This window comes from Schistocerca piceifrons, chromosome 1 (assembly GCF_021461385.2).
Source record: "Schistocerca piceifrons isolate TAMUIC-IGC-003096 chromosome 1, iqSchPice1.1, whole genome shotgun sequence".
In the NCBI taxonomy this organism is placed as follows: domain Eukaryota; kingdom Metazoa; phylum Arthropoda; class Insecta; order Orthoptera; family Acrididae; genus Schistocerca; species Schistocerca piceifrons.
Window position 1 is genome coordinate 399,564,615 of NC_060138.1, and position 21,455 is coordinate 399,586,069.

The window sequence follows — 21,455 nt, forward strand, 5'->3', positions numbered from 1 at the left end:
AAAATAGAAATAAAGAAACGAAAAAGAAAAAAGTTATAAATCTGTTCAAAGATTGTTCTTCTTGAAGAACCAGATCCTGTAACTTTGCCCTAACTTTAGATGATTTTTATATCTTTTGTGTTTTTAAATATGTCTCCTTGCCTCTCTTTTTCATAATGGATAACTAGAAAATGTACCCAAGACTAATTATCAGAGAAAATTATTTACATCTTTACTTCAGGGCAAGGTTCCAGTAGTCTGCTGCCCACAGCAAAAAATCCAACCAAGTGGCTTTTCTTCCACTGATGGTCTTCCTGCTCCTATCTCAGAGCAGCCCAACGATGTGAGTCTACATCCAAGAGTGGGTCTTTTACCATTCAGTGAATGTGGGCATGCAGAGAGTGATCGAATTATAGGTGGAAATGAAACAGGATTATTTGAATTCCCATGGATGGCTCTCTTAGGCTACAAGACACGTGGTTGGTATCATTTACTTACTTACTTACTTACTTACTTATTTGCTGTCTACATAATAATCATTTCTCAGACACTATCATAGCTTTAATTTACATATATGGTGCAGTAAAAGATTGTACTGACTCTACTTCTCTTACCAGTAAAAGGTAAATGCATATTGTAATATAACAGACTGAGATTTACGTATTGTTGTATATGATACTCTGATTAATAAACATCATGATACACTGTAGTTTTTATTACATGGTTATACATTTATAGTCATGTCTTGATATTCAACTTATATTTTACTGTTTAATGACATCTGAGAAATGTAAAAAATACATCAGTAGAATTTTTGTTCAAGCCTTATAAAATATGTAAACAAATATTCATGAAGTAAACACATTATTTACTGGTTTTCAATGCAAGATGTGATGGTGTATTTTGTATAGAATAATTAGGACTGATGAATATAATTATGGTGCCTCTATAGTAAACAATCAAAATATCAGTCCAATTCTAATAAAAATATACACATAATATTTAACACTCCGTATTTTACAAAACTAACATATAAAAAATATGTTTCAGTTTTCTGCTAAGTGTGATGCCACATTTAAATAATCTTGTAAAAGCTTTTTTAATTGTAAGTTTTATATAATATTAATTATAACACTGTAAATACCAAGCATTGTCAAGATGTTATTTAGTATGAATGAACAAGTTACCTGTACTGCAAAAAGGGGAAACTCCAGCATTGGTTGCATAAATTTGAAACCATTTTTTTTTGTTAATATCGCATATTGATTTTAGTCACAGAGTGATCATCTTCAGTTCTAAAATAAAAATTAAAACACACAGTCAAACCTAAATGTTCAATGTACAAACATATGCATCATTTTACAATAGGCGACATTGAGCTTTACAAGGTAAAATACATACCAAGACTAAGTCCAGTGGACTCATAAAAATCATGCACAAAATATAGGTGTTTGTCACGAAGAACATGCCAACTAGCAGGTAAGATTCAAACTGAGCCAGCTGCTTACAAAAACCTATGCAGCTAAGCTCCATGTTTGTGGTGGACATCATCAGAACCCTCTTTGTTGAATACATTTATGATACAGATTATTTGTTTGTAGAGAAGAAAACAATAGGTTCTACAGAGATTTATATAGAAATAGAAGACAGAATTATAAAGTTAAAAATATTGCCATAAACGCATAGTGCAAGTACTATGTTCTTGTGGCAATATTTTTAATTTATAAAATTCTGTATTCTGTTTCCTCATAAATCTCTGTGTGACCTATTGTTTCCTCATGTAAAAACACTTACTCCACATCCGAAATGTACTCAATGAAGAGGCCACTGTTCTGTATTGTAAAATGGCACATACATTGTACATTCATTGTTCAGGTTTGACTCTGTGTGTTTTTATTTTTATTTTAGCACTGGAGATCTCTCTGTGATTGAAATCAGTATGCCATAATTTAAAAAAAGTTTCAAATTTATGCAACCAGTGCTGCCAGTGCTGGAGTTTCCCTTGTTTGTGATAGTTATTGTGTGGTCATGGTACAAAAACTTTATAACAGAATCCAATCTCAACTTATCTATTATGTGGTGTTGGACTTTTTGTTAAAAAATGCTACCTGCAACAAATTGTAAGTTAAGTGTCAGCATTGCCAGTAGTAAAAAACACAAGATACTTTGTAGTAAACAGATATGAACAACAATACATTCCAACAAATAATTCTGCCAGTTAAATAAGGACACAGAATGTGACATTTACAGTTGTAAGAATACCTGAATTGCAATATTGTACGTGTTCGGATTTAAGTTTTTTTTTTTTTTTTTTTTTTTTTTTTTTTTTGTTTTTTGTTTTTTTTGTTGTTTTTTTTTTTTTTCCCCCCCCCCATGAGAATAGGTCTGTATTACATTCAAATAAGAACTGCAGATCATAAATTATCAGTTTCTGTTACAAAAGCTTAAGACTGTGTACACTAAAATTTTTATTAAGGGGCATTACAATTTGAAACCTTCTGTTGAATTAACAGCACTTGTTTATTAATAAATGCTTCATTATTTTCTTTAATGTATTGACATTTTAAAGTTAGATGGTTGTCTGTTGTGAAAAATTGCCCACATTTTATGTGGACGGCAGCCTGGAGCTTATTATCATGCTTGCAAATAATTCTGTGAAAGTTTCGGCTTCTCCATCTATTGTTGTTGTGTAAGTTACTTTTCATTGAATTATGTTTTAGATTTAGTTTCACAAACGTAATTGCCTCGAGAATGTACACATGTTAGCTAGTAAGAATTTTATGCTTCCTGAAAACTTATTTACAAGGCTTTCTCTTGTTAATGTTAGCTGTCATGCTTACTGCTTTCCCCCCCCCCCCCCCTTTTTTTTTTTAAAAAAAAGTCTAAAATGTCGGTGTGTATAAACCGCTGGTACATCCCCATCCCCCACCCCACCTTGCCCTGTGTGACATTCGCCTGCTTTATTTCATTGTTTGTTGTTCTCGGTGTCAACATACTGCATTGCTACACTGGCTGAAAAATGGGGCTTGGAAGTTCAACACTAACAACTTTAAATGATGTAGCCGACAAATGCACATTAGCATTTCGAAGTTCTTTACTTTCACTGTTCACAACCTCCACCCCACAATAATACACAGTTATATGGCCAGTTATCTTTCAATAAGCCTCATTAATAGTTTGCAACTAATGACCTCAGCAGTTGAGTCCCATAGTGCTCAGAGCCATTTGAACCATTTGAATAGTTTGCAGGCAAACATCCACATACTGCTACAATAGTTTACTGTTGAACATCTATGAGCAGTAAAAAACATAACCACATAGTTCACAATTCTTTCAGAATAGTCAGGTACATATGGAACAGACACTGTCATTGTTTTAACATGGCCTAATTGTGTTACACTTATTTCAGAGTTAAAATTATGCATTGTTGCTGATCTAACCAATAAAGGTTCCTCGTCTGAATCTCGGCCGTGAACTGACTGTCTCGGGCCCAAAAATCGAGCCTTCATATATCCTCACAATAATAGGTACAGAAACTATACATTGTTCGAAGTTAAAGTAACAGAAATTGCAATTAAAACATCACCCATTAAAGTAAATGAATACGTCGAAAAATTTATTCTTTTTAACAGTTTCTTCTGCTACAAGGGTTAGGCCGAATTATTTGCTTAATGAACAGATATCATTACGCATATACCCTTTAAGAATACTATTGGTGGTTCCTCTAAATGTTTACAATTAGTACAGAATTTATCTTAGTATATAAGTCGACGATAGAATCTAAGTTATGAAACAATTACTGATTCCACCCTATAACAAAATATATTAACTAGGAGTAGTTGAAATAAATTAGAAAATCAATTACATACATAAAACTAAGCATAAAATTAGATCTTGTGTTAAATCCTTTAAAACTGAGGGCCATCTTTCCCTTTTATGGCAATGCAGATTATATTCACATACGTTAACGGCAATTAGTCAAAAATGAAAAATGAATTTTAAGAAGGCAGATTGCAAAACAAGATGGGAAGTAAAAATATCCCAGCTTGCTTTGTCACACCCAGCCACCCCCTCTCCCAGATTTTGATACCATACGTATCAATCCAAAATCTGCATCTGTGTCCGTCTGCCGTAATTGAAAATGGCCTTGGTGGCTGACACAAGTCGTGGTGTTAAAAAAACTTATGCTACAGTTTATATCCAATTAATTCAAAACATATTTTCTGTAAGGTATCATGGTTCAAGTAGGCTGACACCCATGTTATTAAATACTTTTCTGTACTGTTTTCCTTACAATATGATACATATAATTTAGTACTACTTCATGTTGTGTATGTGACAGTTCAAGAAAGAGGTGGAAAACTTAAATGCAGTTACTTGGACACTATCTGGTTCAGTCTTAAGTCTGTAGCCAAAAGAATTTAAAAATGTAAATAAAAGATAAATAAGAATAAATAAATACAAATAAATTAACAGATAAAAATACAAGATTAATTAAAAATAAATAAATAGATGAAAATAAAATGATAAATGAAACTAAATAAAAAAACTTATGGGTCATTGTGTTTGACTTCAGCTTTGTATCGCATAAACTCCAGTTACACAACACTCATTTCCATTTCTGAATATGGCATTAAATTTTCCAGTTTTATTTATGAATTTCTTCATTTTGATTATTATATTATGTGCGACTCATTTTCAAATGGAAAATCCAGGATGGAATAATAATATGAAATAAGATTGATTGGCATGTCAACATAAACCTAAATGTACAGTGAACTGTTAGACAGCAAATACACAGCCATGAATTCCCCAATGTGATAAGTCAAATTCTACAAGTATTTACTAGTTAGTAAAATAAGGATAGGGAAGTTTAGTGACAGGAAACTGGAAGGTTAATTGGAGGAACTGGTGGGGAACAACAAGTGCACTCTATTTCAAAACATGGTGACACTATTCGTTGTGTTGTGGAAAGAGTCAAGATAGACATTCACAAATTGAAAGTTCTGCTAAGTATCAGTGAATACATTGTATGTTTGCAAGTTATTAGTACAAATATATTACTTAATAATAATCCTCCTAGCTGAACACTGAACACAGTTTTGAATTTGCAGTAAAATAATAACTATATTGTGAACAGTCATTCTTGTATGCTTAACAGTCACTGTCCATGGTAATAATTTGTCAGACTTGATTTGAACTAGACAATTAAAATACATGGTTCTTAACTTCATATTTTGCTGTTATTTGTGTAATTACCGTTGTTTCCCTTCCATTCACTTATTTTATTTTTCCTTGGCTGGAATTACAGTGCCCTTAACTCTATGTTGATTTTGTTATCTAGAAAAAACTTACTGTTGCTTCATTTTCCACTGCAGATTCTGGTTAGGAAATTAAGATTCTAAGGCACTGATCCAACATTTACTTTCTTCCCTCCTTATGTAATTCAGGTGAAAATTTGTTTCTTTCTAATCTGTCCAGTATAATGCAGATATCAGATACTTACGATAGATGTAACTTAAGTTTGAATTGGTTATTTGAAATAAATTGATTAATATTAAAGGAACCCTATCTGGCTTTAATTAATGTAAATTGTTTGCAGATAATAAGTTTTATGGATTCCGTTGTGGAGGATCACTTATTAATGGGAAGTACGTCTTAACTGCTGCCCATTGCATACCAAATCCACATGACCCTTCTGGATTAAAACTGTAAGTTCAACTAAGCTACTCATAGTTTATCCCATCAATACAATCTCACTTATTGTGACCATTTTCAATTACACAGATCCACGATAAGACTGGGAGAGCATGACCTCAGAAGCCCAAGAGACTGTGAAGACAATGGGCTAGTTTGTGCACCAGAACCACAGGACTTTGAAATTGAATATGCAATTGCACATCCATCATTCACGAAAGACAAACTTCAAAATGATGTTGGTCTTGTGCGTATTCGAGGAGAAGCTCAATTCACAGAGACAGGTAAAAATAATCATTCATGAACATTTTGAATGGCTAGGAAAAAGCAGATTTAGTATTATCATCTATGAGGAAAATGGTTGTAGTACATATCCAGTAGCTTTAATGGAAAAAATCTTAAGTTGCGGTTTTTGGAAGTACAAGTTTGTTATTCTGCCAAAGAGAGGATAGAGTTGGAGGAAATGGACTGATCAGGCAAGCCACATAGTGGCATAGTTCTTATGAAAAAGGGGGAGACAAAGGAACAGAGTAAGTGTGAAATCAGTGACCCTGATGAGGGTGAATTTGTTATTTTACTGTCTAGATGTAGTGTATGTTAAATACTGACTAAAGAAATATTAATTCCACGTACATTTCTGCACTACACTACCGTTTATATTCACATGGTAGATTAGGTGATGGCATTCGGAAAAAAATACGTACTTGTGCTCTTGAACATGGCAGCAGTCAGCAACTGTAGAATTTGGATCCAGTCAGAATCATGCAGCCAAGCAATTGCACACGAAAAGTTTATTCAAACCTTTACCAAGGTTTAGACAGATATAAACCTGTCTTCCTTAAAAGAAGTAACAACACCTAAAAATATATATATTACAACAAGTACAAGTAAGTCATATGTACAGCAAAAAGAAACATAAAAAGTTACATACAGTGGAAATATAACATAAACTTATGGGTTACATATTGTGTGGAAAGAGAAAAGTAGTCATAAGGCTTAGTAAACAATGAAATGATCCATATAAATGCTATGGCATAACCATAAGGCTTAGTCAACAGTACAAATTATCCATATAAAATCTAAGACAATCATACATCATACGTACAAATAGACTTCAGAATCTTTCATAAGCAAACTTTTTCAGATAGCACTATTCTGGCTGATTCAGCTCACCCTCAAGCTCACAGATTGGCCTTTTTCCATTCTCACACTTTGGTTACTCCATTATCCCTACAGAATTTTTGGGAAGAGATGAGTTTGATTGAAACTGTAGCCAGTAATAATGGCTCTGAACCGTCATTAGGCATTATCAGATCGAATATTGGCTAATAAAACTGCTAAAAAATAAAATATGGAAATATAAGGTAAAAAGGACGGTAATTTTTTTTCTGTACCATTTCCAGATAAGCTGCCTTCTACTACGAAATATAGCTGTAAATTTTGGTTCTCGGCAAACAAAAATCTTGGAAAAAATTTAATTCATGCCTTAAAGTGTAATGAGAACTATTTCCTCATTCTAGATGTGTAAAATAAAGTGTAATGGTTGTCACTTTTTCTATATAGTGCAGACAGAAGGAGCAGTCAAAGTTAGATTCAAATCACATTATTGGGTAAAGGAGGCTATAACATTCATGGCTCTATTTTTGCCGAGCATCACATACAGTGTGCACACTCTTCTATTAAATTCAAAGACATAATTATTTTGCATAGGGAGGAGAAGGGTTTTAGATTGCACTTGCTGGAGGAATTTCAAAACTTTAAGCACAATTTCAATTATAGGGGCTTTATTCTTAATGATCACTTACAGCTTAAAAACAGATTTATTTTCGGTGGCTTTCAGCTTATTCTTAATCTCACATAGCAGCTGTATCAGGTTTTCTGCACTGTTTCAAAGTGTTATTTTTCTCAAAGACAAAATCTGTGACTATCTTACTTTAATGTGCATCATAGTTTTGTTCACCGTTTGCATAGATTTATATGATTTTTATAATAGTTTTTGTTATGTTGCTGTTTCCATAAATACTATTTTAATGTAACTTCAATAACGTATCAGCTGTCTTTTGTGGTTGGCACCACTTGTCATTTGAGCATCTCTGGGGCTAAGTATCCTGCAGGGATGTCCCTTCTGCCCTGTTTTCTGTTAGTCTGTATGATGCCCATCTGCCTTAGATTTTATGTGGATCATTTTTACTATTGACTAAACCTTATGACTTCATTCCTCTTTTCACACAATACATAACATATAAGTTTATTTTATATTGCCACTGTAAGTAATTTTTTATGTTTCTTTTTGCTGCACATATGACTTCCATGTACAGGTCGTACTACACCAGATTTTTAGGTGTTACTGCTTCCTTTGAGGAAGACAGGTTTATATCTGTCAAAACCTAGGTACATGTTCGAATAAATTTTTGGCATGCTTGGCTGTGTGATTCCACTGTATCCAAATATTTACACTATTATTTTCCGTTAAATTCATTTAACTGAATTTTATATGTATGGCTTAGTATTGTTAATAGCTAGAAACTGTGTAAGTGTGAATTTGATGGGGGTCTGTTTCCCCTCCACAATACAAAAGTGCTGTTTCTTCAGGTAATTATTTACTTTATAAATCAGAAAAAAAAGTTTTTATAATCTCAGTTCATGTGATATGGAAAAGTCCTAGGTGGAGTATAAAAAAATGGAAGGAGAATGGGTGACACTGTTGAGTGGTAAATCTAATAGCTCTGAGTGCCAAAAACATAAATTTTTTCAATAAAGTGAAGAATTTGTGTGGTGGTAAGAATATTAACAAGTTCTTTATTTATTCTTTTGTTAATTCCTTGTAATGATTCACATTTTCCAGTACTGCTACCAATTTTGACAAAACCAGGTCTAACAGATTTTTACAATTTTTAAAGGCATATAAAGATTTAAATGTATGTTGAGTCATAGAATGTGACCTAAATATAACTCTTAATTAAGTTGTTAAGGGTTTAGCACAAGTTAAAAAAATCCTTATTTTCTTTACTAAAAATTCAAATGCAGCACAAATTTCTTTTTTCCTGCATTTCAGTCTAGGGTACATCAAAAGTAGAGCCCAAAAATTCTGCTGATATCACATAACAAACTCTTCATTTCAGAATCAGCTGCATGTCACACTGAAGGACATCTCTATAGCATTTCTTCTGGTACTCGGCCTTGAGCTGTAGTTAATAGCAACTCTTGAGATGTCTATTTGTTTTTCCTAAGGCAATGTCAAAATTTAAAAATCATTTTTCTTTCCATTTTTTAATACTTCACAGCATCACCTTAATAGCGACCTCCTTTTTTTTATTGAAATGTGGTCAAAAATACCAATTGTAATGGAGGCTATCCTTGTTTATTGGCACTTGTTTTCCTCTCTTCTCTCTTATTGTTGGTTTTTCAAGTATTTTAGGACTTCCCACTGACTCCTAAGTAATGTTTCTCTTTCCTGTAACCTGACACGAACTGAGAGCCTGGACATAACTTTCAAAAAATACACAAATTTCAATAGAACAATCAATTGAAAGAGCACTAAACTACATTATAGTGAGTCATATGTTTTATCGACAAGTTGGCAGTAATGCTGCAGCACTTGGAACTCTTTCATACGACAGTTAGTTCTCCCTGAACTTAGCAGCAGCTCTACTTGAATCTTGCTTTGAAACTGGTATGTAGATTGCTATGAAAAAAATAAAAATAAAAGCACTAACAGCTCAGTTTTGGCACTCACATCAGTTAGCTTTCCCATTCACCAACTAGTTGTGTAGTTGAGTCCTTGATAAACTTTCAGACTTCTTTCTGCCTTGTCCAATTTTTTTTTTTAATATTTTATGTTCATATTCCTTCATAGCAAACTAGTAGACAATACACAATCATCATTGTCCCAGTTGACTACATTAGAAGGGAATGAAGCTGCAATTGAACTAGCAAGTAAAGCAGTCATCAATCTGAAGACTATTTTGAACACAACAGTGCTTTATGAGGCATGGTTCTGTAGGAGGTGGTATGCGGTGCCTTCCTCCAACCTTTGAACTGAATCAACCAGCCAATTATAGGGGAACCTACAGTGTGATGTGGATTCTGAACCATATACAAGTAAGCATTTTTATATCAACAAACATTGCCAGATGTGGAGGAAGTGATAAGTGACACAAAAATCCTAAGATTGGACGAGAATAGAACCTGAGACCTTTGTCTTTGTAGCCTGGCACATTACCACTGGGCCAACAGAGCTATTGCACGGATACAATGTATTAATTTGAGATAATTTGTATGGAATACACATACATCTTCATGGCTACGTCTACTACAGAATAGAACAAACATGAAACATAAAGAATTGTGAGCAAGGCAGAAACAAAATGAAATTCTCTTAAAAATAAGAATGAGAATCATCTTTGTCAATCTTAGGTAACTTAGATGTTAGTTTTTATTACTAGGTGTTACTCTAAATCTGGTAACCCATCAGTTGTTATACTATGTATTTAACTGCGTGTTCATTTATTTATTCACTGAGATCAAGAATGCCGTAAATACTTTTCTATTTCAGGAGTAATAAGTTTTTCTTTGACTTGCAAGGTTTTTAAGAAATTATAAACAATGAAGGAAAAGATGTATTACTTCTCATCAGAGAAGAGACATGAAGAGCTTAAAGATTTGTCCCTTGATATTTAAGATGTAGCATTAGTGCATTCAGTTGATAATGAAATTTAAGGGAGAACACAACAGTAAAATGAACTGTCCATGGTATTTTCCCATCTGCAAGGAGTTCATTGGACTCTGAATGTGGATATTACTGATGGCCATTTCATCCATTGTTTCACCAGAACTTGGTAGGCATGGAGTTGACAAAGCAGAGACACAACTGCTGACCATCAGAATTGAGTATCCATAATGTCTTGTGAAAAGAAGGCTGATGCATATATAAGAGTGTAGGTTTTCATGGCTGGACTCCATTTTAATAAAATTTTTCAATGTGTGTGTCCATGCCATGATGTGATAAGACAACTGATTTCAGTTATTATTGGAGGCATCATGATAACCCCAAGATGGCTCCATTAACCCACTGATTGTATTTCTCCTTTTTAGGTATGCTGTGGTCTGTCACCACCTCTTTGCCTTAATTTTCCACACTCACCCATAATAATGAAAATTAACACCACTGCATCAACCGTTCCATCGAAATACAACACGTCTACATGACTATGTCGATTGTTGTTGCACCATCTCATGTCCCATATTATTCTCACCAATATAATTAATCCTAGATTTTCAAATAGATCACTCTTCCTGCATCACTGTCACTTGTTTTTGCATGTTACTTTTCATATATATTTCTCTGCCACACAGACTTGTAGCTCATTCTACCAACCTTTCCCCAACCCCTCCCCTTCTTTTTCCTCTCTTTTTCCAGATTGCACACACTAACTTCATCTAGTCTGGTCACAGCTGCTGTACCCCTCTTCATACGTATCCACCCACCAACCAGAACCCATACTATAGTCTTTTCATTTATTTTTGTCTTTGATCCATTGTTACTTGACACCAGCTTCAGTTGTTTTTGCCTTTCACTGTCAGCGTACTTCCTGAGGTTTCATCGTGTATCCCCATAATTCATCTTTGATTTTTACAATGTATTCTGCTGCTGTGCAGCTCATATTCCTGCATCCTATCTTACACATAAGCTCTTGCTTTCCAAGAACTAGAGCAGCATGCATGACACCACCTCAAGAAACTCTCCAACCAGTTTTGTCTCCTACTCCTGCCTTCGACTACCACTGTCCACTACCTCTAAAGCAGCCTTCAAACCTTACCTACATCCACTCACAGCTGACAATCCCTGCCTCATGATCTTCTACATTTACCTCACCCTCAAAAACTCCCTCCCACCAGCACACAGAATACAGCGATTAAACAGATCTGAAACACAGTCATGGACATTTCCTCCAAAATTGTTACTCCCACAGAAGTATCAGTCCTTCCCAAAGGCCCTTAGCTTTTGCCCCACTCCCAAATTAAGTCATGGTGCACTTGTTAAAGAAAATCTCTCCTTCTCACATTCCCTACAGTGGAAACACATTTTCGCCATCAACCCTACCAGACTCAAACAACACCTAATGTTGAACCCTCTTCTGACACAGTTTCTATTTTCATTCAACCATAATCCATAGTTCGCTGCCCCCAAATCCCCCCCTCCCACCCATTAACTTTCCACACTTTTTGAACTTTGTGCCTTGCATCACCATCATTCCCCAAATCACTCAATATTTAAACTAACCTTATATCTGCAGAAAGAACTGAAATCCACCACCTAAAAACTGATCCAAACTTTATACTCAAATCTGTTTACAAAGGCTCTACCACTGGAGTTCTGAACAACAAAGATTACCTGCAGAGGGACTCCACCAGCTGTAAAATTCATCCACCTACAAAAACTGCCACACCACTCCCATTTCAGAAATCCAGCATGATCTCCAGTCTCTATCAAAAAGTCTTTGGCCCATCCTACAATGTCTCCCCAGAGTCCATCTCTTACCTCACCCCTAACACTCCCCACACTCCCACCTTCTATATCCTTCCTAAAGTCCATAAACTCAACCACCCAGTACACCCCGTTGTGACCAGTTACTGTGCTGCCACTGACAGAATATCTGTTCTCATAGACCCAACACCTTCAGCCTGTTACCTGCAACCTACCTTCCTGTATAAAAGACACCAACCGTTTCCTTCACTGATTCTTCAGCTCATGTTCCTTCACCACACAGCACTCTGCTTATCACTGTTGATGCCACCTTCCTTTATACGAACATCCCTAATACCTATGGGTTTGCCACTACTGAAAACTAAGTTTCCCAGTGCCCAATGGATTCCAAACCTACAACCTCCTTCCTGTTGACCATGACCAACTATATCATCACCTGCAATTACTTTGTCTTTCAAGGCATCACCACCACCTAAAAACAAATCAATGTTACAGATATTACAGACCCATGACCCCATCAAATACCAACCTATTCATGGATCATGTAAATGAATCCTTCCTAAACATCCCAGAGCCTGATTCAGATTCATTGATGACATCTTTGTGATCTGAATTTAGGATGAGGACACCTTATCCATGTTCCTCCAGATCTCAGCACCTTCTCCCCCATTTGCTTCGCCTGGTCCTCCTCGACCCAGCAAGCCACCTTCCTCAATGTTAACCTCCATCTACTTCAGTACCTCCATTCATATCAAACCTATCAACCACTAGCAATACATCCACTTTGACAGCTGCCACCCATGCCATACCAAGAAGTCCCTTCCATACCTAGCCACCCATGGCCATCACATCTGTAGTGACAAGCAGTACCCCTCAAAATATATCAAGCATCCCAGTAAGGCCTCCATAGACCATAATGTCTCTCCTAACCTCATACAGGAACATATCTCCCGTGCCTTCTCTCTCCAGTCACTCACCACCTCTCAAAGTCCTACTGTCTGCCCACAGAGGAGCATTTCCTTCATAACTCAGTACCACACAGGACCGAACCAACTGAATCACATTCTCTGCCAGGGTTTTGATTACATCTCATTGGGCCCTAAATTGAGTAATACCCTCTGCCCTTTCCATCCTTCCCACATGGTATTCCACCACTCACCGAACTTACATAATATCCTCATTCATCCCTACTGAACCCCTGCTTATAACCCTTTGCCTCATGGTTCATATGCCCATGATAGCCCTATATGCAAGACCTGTCCCACAAATCCTCCCATCACCACCTACTCCAGGTCCAGTCAAAAGCATCCCATGTCCCATCAACGGCAGGGCTACCTTTGAAACCAGTCATATGATCTACATGCAACCACTGTTTTGTGTTGTATGTGGGCTTGACAACCAACAAGCTGTCTATCCACATGAATGGCCACCAATGAACTGTGATACAATAGCTCCATATTTAGCAATTATATACAATTGCTCACTCACAGAAAGATCCATACCTAAAGACTGGAAAATTGCTCAAGTCACACCAGTACCCAAAAAGGGAAGTAGGAGTCATCCGTTGAATTACAGGCCCATATCACTAACATTGATTGCAGTAGGGTTTTGGAGCGTATACTGTATTTGAACATTGTAAGTACCTCAAAGGTAATGAGATTTATTGACGCATAGTCAGTATGGATTCAGAAAATATCATTCTTGCGAAACACAACTAGCTCTTTATACTCATGAAGTAATGAGTGCTATCGACAGGGAATGTCAAATTGATTCCATATTTTTAGATTTCCAGAAAGCTTTTGACACCATTCCCCACATGCATCTTCTAACCAAACTGTGTGCCTATGGAATATTGCCTCAGTTGTGTGACTGGACTCGTGATTTCCGGTCAGAAAGATCAGTTTGTAATAGTAGACGGAAAGTAATTGAGTAAAATAGAAGTAATATCTGGTGTTCCCCAAGGGTGTTATAGGCCCTCTATTGTTCCTGATATATATTAACAATGTAGGAGACAATCTTAGTAGCCATCTTAGATTGTTTGCAGATGATGCTGTCATTTACCATCTTGTAAAGTCATCAGATGACCGAAATGAATTGCAAAATGATTTAGATAAGGTATCTGTAGGGTGCGAAAAGTGGCAATTGACCCTGAATAAAGAAAAGTGTGAAGTTATTCAAATGAGTATTAAAAGAAATCCATTAAATATTGATTACGCGATAATTCGCACAAATCTGAAGGCTGTAAATTCAACAAAATACTTAGGGATTACAATTACAAATAACCTAAATTGGGATAATCACATAGATAATGTTGTGGGTAGAGCAAACCAAAGAGTCCAATTCATTGGCAGAACACTTAAAAGGTAAATGGAAATGCCGTGTGGCTAGGGCCTCCCGTCGGGTAGACCATTCGCCTGGTGCAAGTCTTTCGAGTTGACGCCACTTTGGTGACATGCATGTCAATGGGGATGAAATGATGATGAAAGACACAACACTCAGTCATCATCAGGCAGAGAAAATCCCTCGCCCCACCGGGAATAAAATCCGGGACCCCATGCGCGGGAAGCGAGAACGCTACTGCAAGACCACGAGTTGCGGACACTTAAAAGGTGCAACAGGTCTATTAAAGAGACTGCTTACACAATGCTTGTCTGCCCTGTTCTAGAGTATTACCGTGCTGTGTGGGATCTGCATTAGGTGGGACTGACGGATGACATGGAAAAAGTACAAAGAAGGGTGGCTTGTTTTGTATTACTGCAAAATAGGGGAGATAGTGCCATAGACATGATACGTGAATTGGAGTGGCAATCATTGGAACAAAGGCGTTTTTCATTGTGACAGGATCTTCTCATGAAATTTCAATCACCAGATTTCTCCTCCAATTGCGAAAACATTCTGTTGGCACCTATCTACACAGGGAGAAATGATCGTCATGATAAAAGAGAAATCAGGATTGGCACAGAAAAATTTAAATGCTCGTTTTTCTCATGTGCCTTTTGAGAGTAGGATGGTAGAGAGACAGCTTGAGGGTGGTTCATTGAACCCTCTGCCAGGCACTTTATTGTGAATAGCAGAGTAATCATGTAGATGTAGAAATATATCCTACATTTTATTAATGAACCACAGTGCCCTTTATTAGTGCTACATCTGCAGATTTTTAATTTGTATCAGTTAGACTGCACCCTAGCCAGGCAATATGAATGAACATGATAGTGTTATACCAGGGTGATACAAAAAGATGGTCACAGTTTAAATTGCCTATATTTCCTGCACTGTATGTTGCATTTTAATTCTGTAAATTACATTTGATTATACATATGTGGAAGGTGAGAAATGTGCAATACATCCTCCTCTGGCTGCATGGATAACATCTAGACAGTAACTGAATTCCTGCCACGCTCTGTGACAAATGTCTTGCATGACTAGGTCCATTGCAGACGTGATACATTTACTTAGGTCTTTCAAATGGGAAAACCATTCAGATCTGTGAGAAGAGATGGTACATAAACTGCACATTTCACAAACTCTCACAGGAAAAAAATTGCAGAATGTGAAATCAGGTGACCTCAGTGGCCCAAAGTGAAGTGCTAAGTCTTCATTCTCAATGCAACTTATCCATCACTGAGGTAGACATTCATTCAGAAACATCAAACATTCAGATGCCAATGGGGTGGAGCTCCATCCTGCTGAAAAAGTGTGAATCTTGGATCTTCATTCATTTGAGGAACAAGCAAGTTTTGCATCATTCTGAGATATGTTATTCCAGTAACCATACTGTTATCAAAAGAGAAAGGTTCATAAACCTTTGTCATCAATGCATTGCGAAATAAATTAACTTTGGGGCTGTCCAGTTCAGGTTCCAGTGTTACGTGGGCATTTTGTAGTCCCCAGATCCAAATGACGTTCCTGTTGACTTCCCATTTAAGTGAATCATAGCTCCATCACTAAAAACTACACAAATCAGAAACAATTCATCTTTTTTCTCTGTTTCAGAGCACTTGGTCACAAAATTCTCCATGCTTCATCTTATCATTTGCCTGAAGAGTCTGTTCCAGTCATAGATAATATTGTTTGTACACTAACTAGTGTCTCACCTCATTGGAGTTCCAATGATAAACTTAGGCTTAAATGCATGCTGCACCACAGCTGCAGTCTCACTTAACAGAGTGAATGAATGTAAAATGTGTTGGTTTGCATAGCAGCCAGCTCACTTCCAACTGATGCAGTACACACTACACTTATTGTAGTGCCAGAGCACTCTAACAGTAGTATTCGAAACTTTACAACATCTGCATTCAAATATATTTAATTCAAGTACAATAATAGTGCAGAAAATATAGACAACTGAAATTGTGCACATCTTTCTGAATCATCCGGTATGCAAGCATTTCTTTAAAGACATCAAATACATTCTCTATGGTTGAAGAAAAATGAACCTGGCATTCCTGTTCAGTTAAGTTTACTTAGATTTCTTAATGAGAAACAGTACATTCACTTTCATTGAGCTCTCTTCACAAATGTCAATTTGTTAATCTGTCAGGAAAATAAGGTGTAAAAATTGGCTATATGTCATATCAGCAATCTTTCAAATGGTTTGGAGACAAAAAAATGGTAGGACAGAAAAGTTTTAAAAACATTCTTTGTATTTTGATTTTTTTCTAGTGAGACGAAATAAAGTTTATTCGGAAAGCTGGTTTTCTTAATATATTATACTCACAAGGCTCATGGTATCAACCTAATTTTTCTTCCAAAATGTACTATCAATCAAGTTGATAAACTACCTTAAAACAACACCGATTCTCTTGTTACAATACAGCTAAGGCAGTAAAGTGCTACACTTTCATGGACTTTTTTATGTAATTTTATTTCAGTGAAGCCAATCTGTTTACCAGTTGGAGAAGAGCAACAGTATATGAACCCTAACAAGAAGAGGATGATTGTTGCTGGCTGGGGAGTTACTGAAACAGGTAAATATTTCATTTAAAAATAGGTTTAATTTCTATTATTTAAATACAACTGTCAAAACTGCAGACTAAAATACAAGGAGACAAAGAACATCACCTTCTTTCTAATGGTGAAACTCAAATTAACTACAAGATGGTGAATCTAAAGCTTCCAAAACTGGGATTTCTTAAATAGAAATAAATTTTCTACACAATGGTGTATTGTTAAATTTTATTGGTACTACACCAATGAAACTTGTTGGATTTACTCACTTACTCACTCACCCACTCACCCACTCACACACCCACTCACCCACCCACCCACTCACTCACACACACTCTCACACACACACACACACACACACACACACACACACACACCTCTCTCTCACCCCCCTCTCCCCACCACCCATTTCCTTCCCCTGCTCTGTCCACCCAACCCCAACCCCTCTGCCTCCACCCCCCCCACCCCCCCTCCCTACTAGGAAGTCTTCAGCACTTGGATTTTTACATATGCATGAGGTTCTGGACCCAGAATAGATTAAGAACTGTCTTGAATCGTTTACACATCTGCTCCCTAGGTGGAGATTGTCACAACACAATACTTTCCTTCACTTTATTGATGGCATCAAGAAATAGGGAGTCTTTTACCTTAGCGTACTGTTGGGACAAGGCAAGATCACTGAATTTTTAGGATACTGTGACAGTAATACAGTAACACATTCAGCCAATATGGATACAGTGACAGATACAATGGGCTGAGTTCATGTAACATTTTTGAGTTTTCACAGAAATATGCCCTACAAGCTCACCACCTTCACAAGGTGCAGGCATTAGGGACTCTTTGTGGATGATAAAAGTGCTGTAATCCAATCTGATGTAGATGCTACAATATTATAAATGGTAAACAAAACTTTCTTGAAAATTATTAACTGATTATTGCATACGGACAGGTACTGAAGTGGTATAATGCATAGGAAGTAACCATGTGTACTGCATTAGGCCTGATGACACTCCTCTTTCCCCCTCAAAATAATACTTAAGTGAAAATCAATAAATGAAACAGAAATTACGTAGCTTGAGTGTTTGCATTGTTAAATGCTGATAATTCCTTTGGAACTTCTGTAGTCATTGAGGAAAGTGGCAACCACGTGACTATTTAAGTTGGTGTGTAAGATCAGAATCTGGAGGCGTACCATCAGATGTTCAAAAATATATCCGCCACACAACGCTGAAGACATAAAGGGCATATAAGTGTGACAACTATTGTAAAATCAGTGTTGATTACAATTCCAGAAAATTTGGACAATTTATTCAAGAGGAAAAGCTTCACAAATTGAGAAGTCAATAATGTGCTGGTCCTTCTCTGGCCTTTGCACAAGCTGTTATTAGGCTTGGCATTGATTGAAAAGTTGTTGGATATCCTGAGTGATAAAGTGCCTAAGTCTGTCAAACTGGTGCCTTAGATCATCAAAATCCTGAGCTGCTTGGAGGGCCCTGCCTATAATGCCTCAAATGTTCTCTATTGGGGGGAGATCTGGTGACCTTGCTGGTCAAAGTAGGATTTGGCAAGCACAAAGACAAGGAGTAGAAACTTGCAACAAGTGCGGGTGGGCATTGTCATTTTGAAATGTAAGCCCAAGATGGCTCGCCATGAAGGGAACAAAAAGGGGCATAGCATATTGTCAATCCAACCTGTGCTGTAAGGGTGGTCCTGCTATGAAATGAAATGGCACCCCAAACCACCTCTCCTGGTTGTCTGGCCATGTGGCAGGCAAACCCTCAGGTTGGTATTTCACCATTATTAGAGGCTTCTCCAGATACATTTTCAGCATGGACCCTCACCAACACCACATTGTTTATCAGTTTATATATTATGACAGACACACAATAGGCATAAGTTGGTAACCAGGAAAAGATCTTGAATCACAACAATTAAAGAAAAATCCCTCTCTTTTACATCCAATAAACAGTCAGTACCCCATGCTATGACCAGCATGGAGAACATCCAATAATCAAACAAATAATATTGAGGATGTATGGTTACAAGTGCTATTCTGAGATGGAGAGGTTGGTACAAAACAAGAATTTCTGGTTGGCCATGCTGAACCAGTCAGAAGACTAATGACTCACACCCCCCCCCCCCCCCCCCCCCCCCGCAAAAAAAAGTCAAATATTATTGATCCACTTAAACACTGGAACTTAGTCTTTTGCATTGTGTGTAAGAGCAGAGTTTTGAAGATGCTGTCAAAAAGTAGACAAACTGCTTTTATTTTCACTCATACAGAGACGTATTCTGCCAACCCTTCACTGGTGAAGAAAGTGCTCATTGTACAGGAGTGTGTAATAAGAGTAATATGTGAAGTCCACTACAGACAGTTTGGCTTACTGCCCACAACCATACAATAAATTTGCTGCCCTTTCTTCTTCTTCTTCTTCTTCTTCTTCTTCTTCTTCTTGTGTTATGGCGTCTATAGACAGTCTGGCTTACTGCTCACAAACATACAGTAAATTTACTGCCCTTTGAAAATTGTTGTAAACTATTGCTCACTGATCGAAAACAATGGTAACATTCATAAATATAATACTATAAAGAGTGATGCCTTAGGATCAGGTGTTCAAAAAATGTAACAACTAATAAATTTACTCACTGAAATTGTCAAAAGAAGACATTAGCTGTTTTCATGTAGTGAAATAGTTATTCCACAAAGATAGTGATGAACCATGTGGTCAAGTAAACAGTAAAGTAAAATAAGTGTGCTTTTTGTATGATGGTATCCTCACAAATATTTCTTGCTAGCAAGTAAACCACAGGAGTTGCAATACTACAATTCCAGACATATCATTTGATTCTTTTTCCTCAATGATATAAATGATAAATGGCAATGGGTCAAATTTAAACCTCTATATAATTGAGATACTTTGTATTAAATCAATCATTGGTTTTAATTCATTCTTAACTGTTTTTCTTCACATACCTTTCTTCTCCAACCCTTGCATCACTTAGAAAATCATTAAATTACATCAAAATTGATAATGTTATCTCCACCACCCTATCCTTTCTTTCCTCATGTTATCTTTCCTCTGTATCATGACATGTGTCAGACCACTTTTTTGTAGTCATCTAGCACAGTCACATCTCATAACACCATTCCTCATACATGTGAAACTGATATTTTCTTCCCATACACAGTGCACAAATGAAAGAAGAAATTTTGATACATAGCATAATGGGAAGTACCTTGAGCTGCACACTTCAGTGGTTTGCAGAGTATGGATGTAGATATAGATGTAGGATTGATGGTATGTTTTTGGGGATAACATTAATAAATTTCATGTGTTGACTCTAATGTTCTGGAATAGCATTTCAATGAAAATTTAGTTTTAAAATCACTGCGCTTCTAAGTGCCTGTGTAAAACTTGTTCCAATAAGAGTATTAATGACAAACAATTAGATGAAGTAAAAGTAAAATACTGTTACAGGAACCAGCAGTTCAAAGCTTCTCAAAGTGACAGTTCCAGTTGTACCTGTACAAAGATGTGCTGCAGCATATAAAAGAACTAGTGCAGTAATTAACATCAAACAGATATGTGCAGGAGGCTCTGAAGGGCGTGATTCATGTGCTGGAGACAGTGGAGGGCCTTTAATGATAAATGAAAACAGTAACAAGGGTCCAGTGATGGTGCAGTATGGAATAGTTTCATTTGGCCCAAAGAAGTGTGCATCTGAGGGCTATCCAGGAGTGTACACAAGAGTGGCATATTACATGGATTGGGTACTTGACAATATGCAGCCGTGAAACTACATTTTGTTTTCATAACGAAAACGAAGACCACAATTGTGATACCTGTTGTATATATGGTACTGTTTCAATAGCAGTGACTGTTTTTATTTATTTTTGGCTGTATTGTGTGATCTTTATCATGCTATAGAGATCATTTACCAAGATCTAGTGAAATATTTTCAGAGTGTATATTCTGTATATATGGTAATTATGCACCTCTAACGAGGTGCTACGAGGTGTGGCTATAAAAAAACCGGACTGATGCTGGAAAAAAACATTTATTTACAATTATTTACAATTTCATGTGATCTCCTTCAATGTACTCTCCTCCTCGGTCTCTACACCGCTCCATACGAATTTTCCACTGTTCATAGCAATGCTGCAGATCATTTTCGGTAAGTCCATACATTACTTCCGTCGCTTTTTCTTTTACTGCTTCAACAGTCTCAAATCTAGTTCCTTTCAAAGCCGACTTGACTTTAGGGAAAAGAAAAAAAGTCACAGGGGGCCAAATCAGGTGAGTAGGGTGGATGATCTAAGATGGGAATGTTGTGTTTTGCCAAA

At 36.6% G+C, this 21,455-nt stretch overlaps 1 protein-coding gene across 1 annotated transcript in view; it reads left to right on the forward strand.

The window, feature by feature from the left end:
* Nucleotides 1–21,245, forward strand: part of LOC124794843 (CLIP domain-containing serine protease HP8-like) — a 135,928-nt gene extending 114,683 nt beyond the window's left edge. The window contains exons 3-7 of the mRNA XM_047258511.1: nucleotides 221–458; nucleotides 5,582–5,690; nucleotides 5,767–5,960; nucleotides 17,035–17,130; nucleotides 20,590–21,245. Of these exons, the coding sequence (XP_047114467.1) occupies nucleotides 221–458; nucleotides 5,582–5,690; nucleotides 5,767–5,960; nucleotides 17,035–17,130; nucleotides 20,590–20,906 (954 nt within the window). The 3' untranslated portion in view covers nucleotides 20,907–21,245. The remainder of the gene's footprint in view (nucleotides 1–220; nucleotides 459–5,581; nucleotides 5,691–5,766; nucleotides 5,961–17,034; nucleotides 17,131–20,589) is intronic.
* The last annotated feature ends 210 nt before the right edge of the window (nucleotides 21,246–21,455 follow it).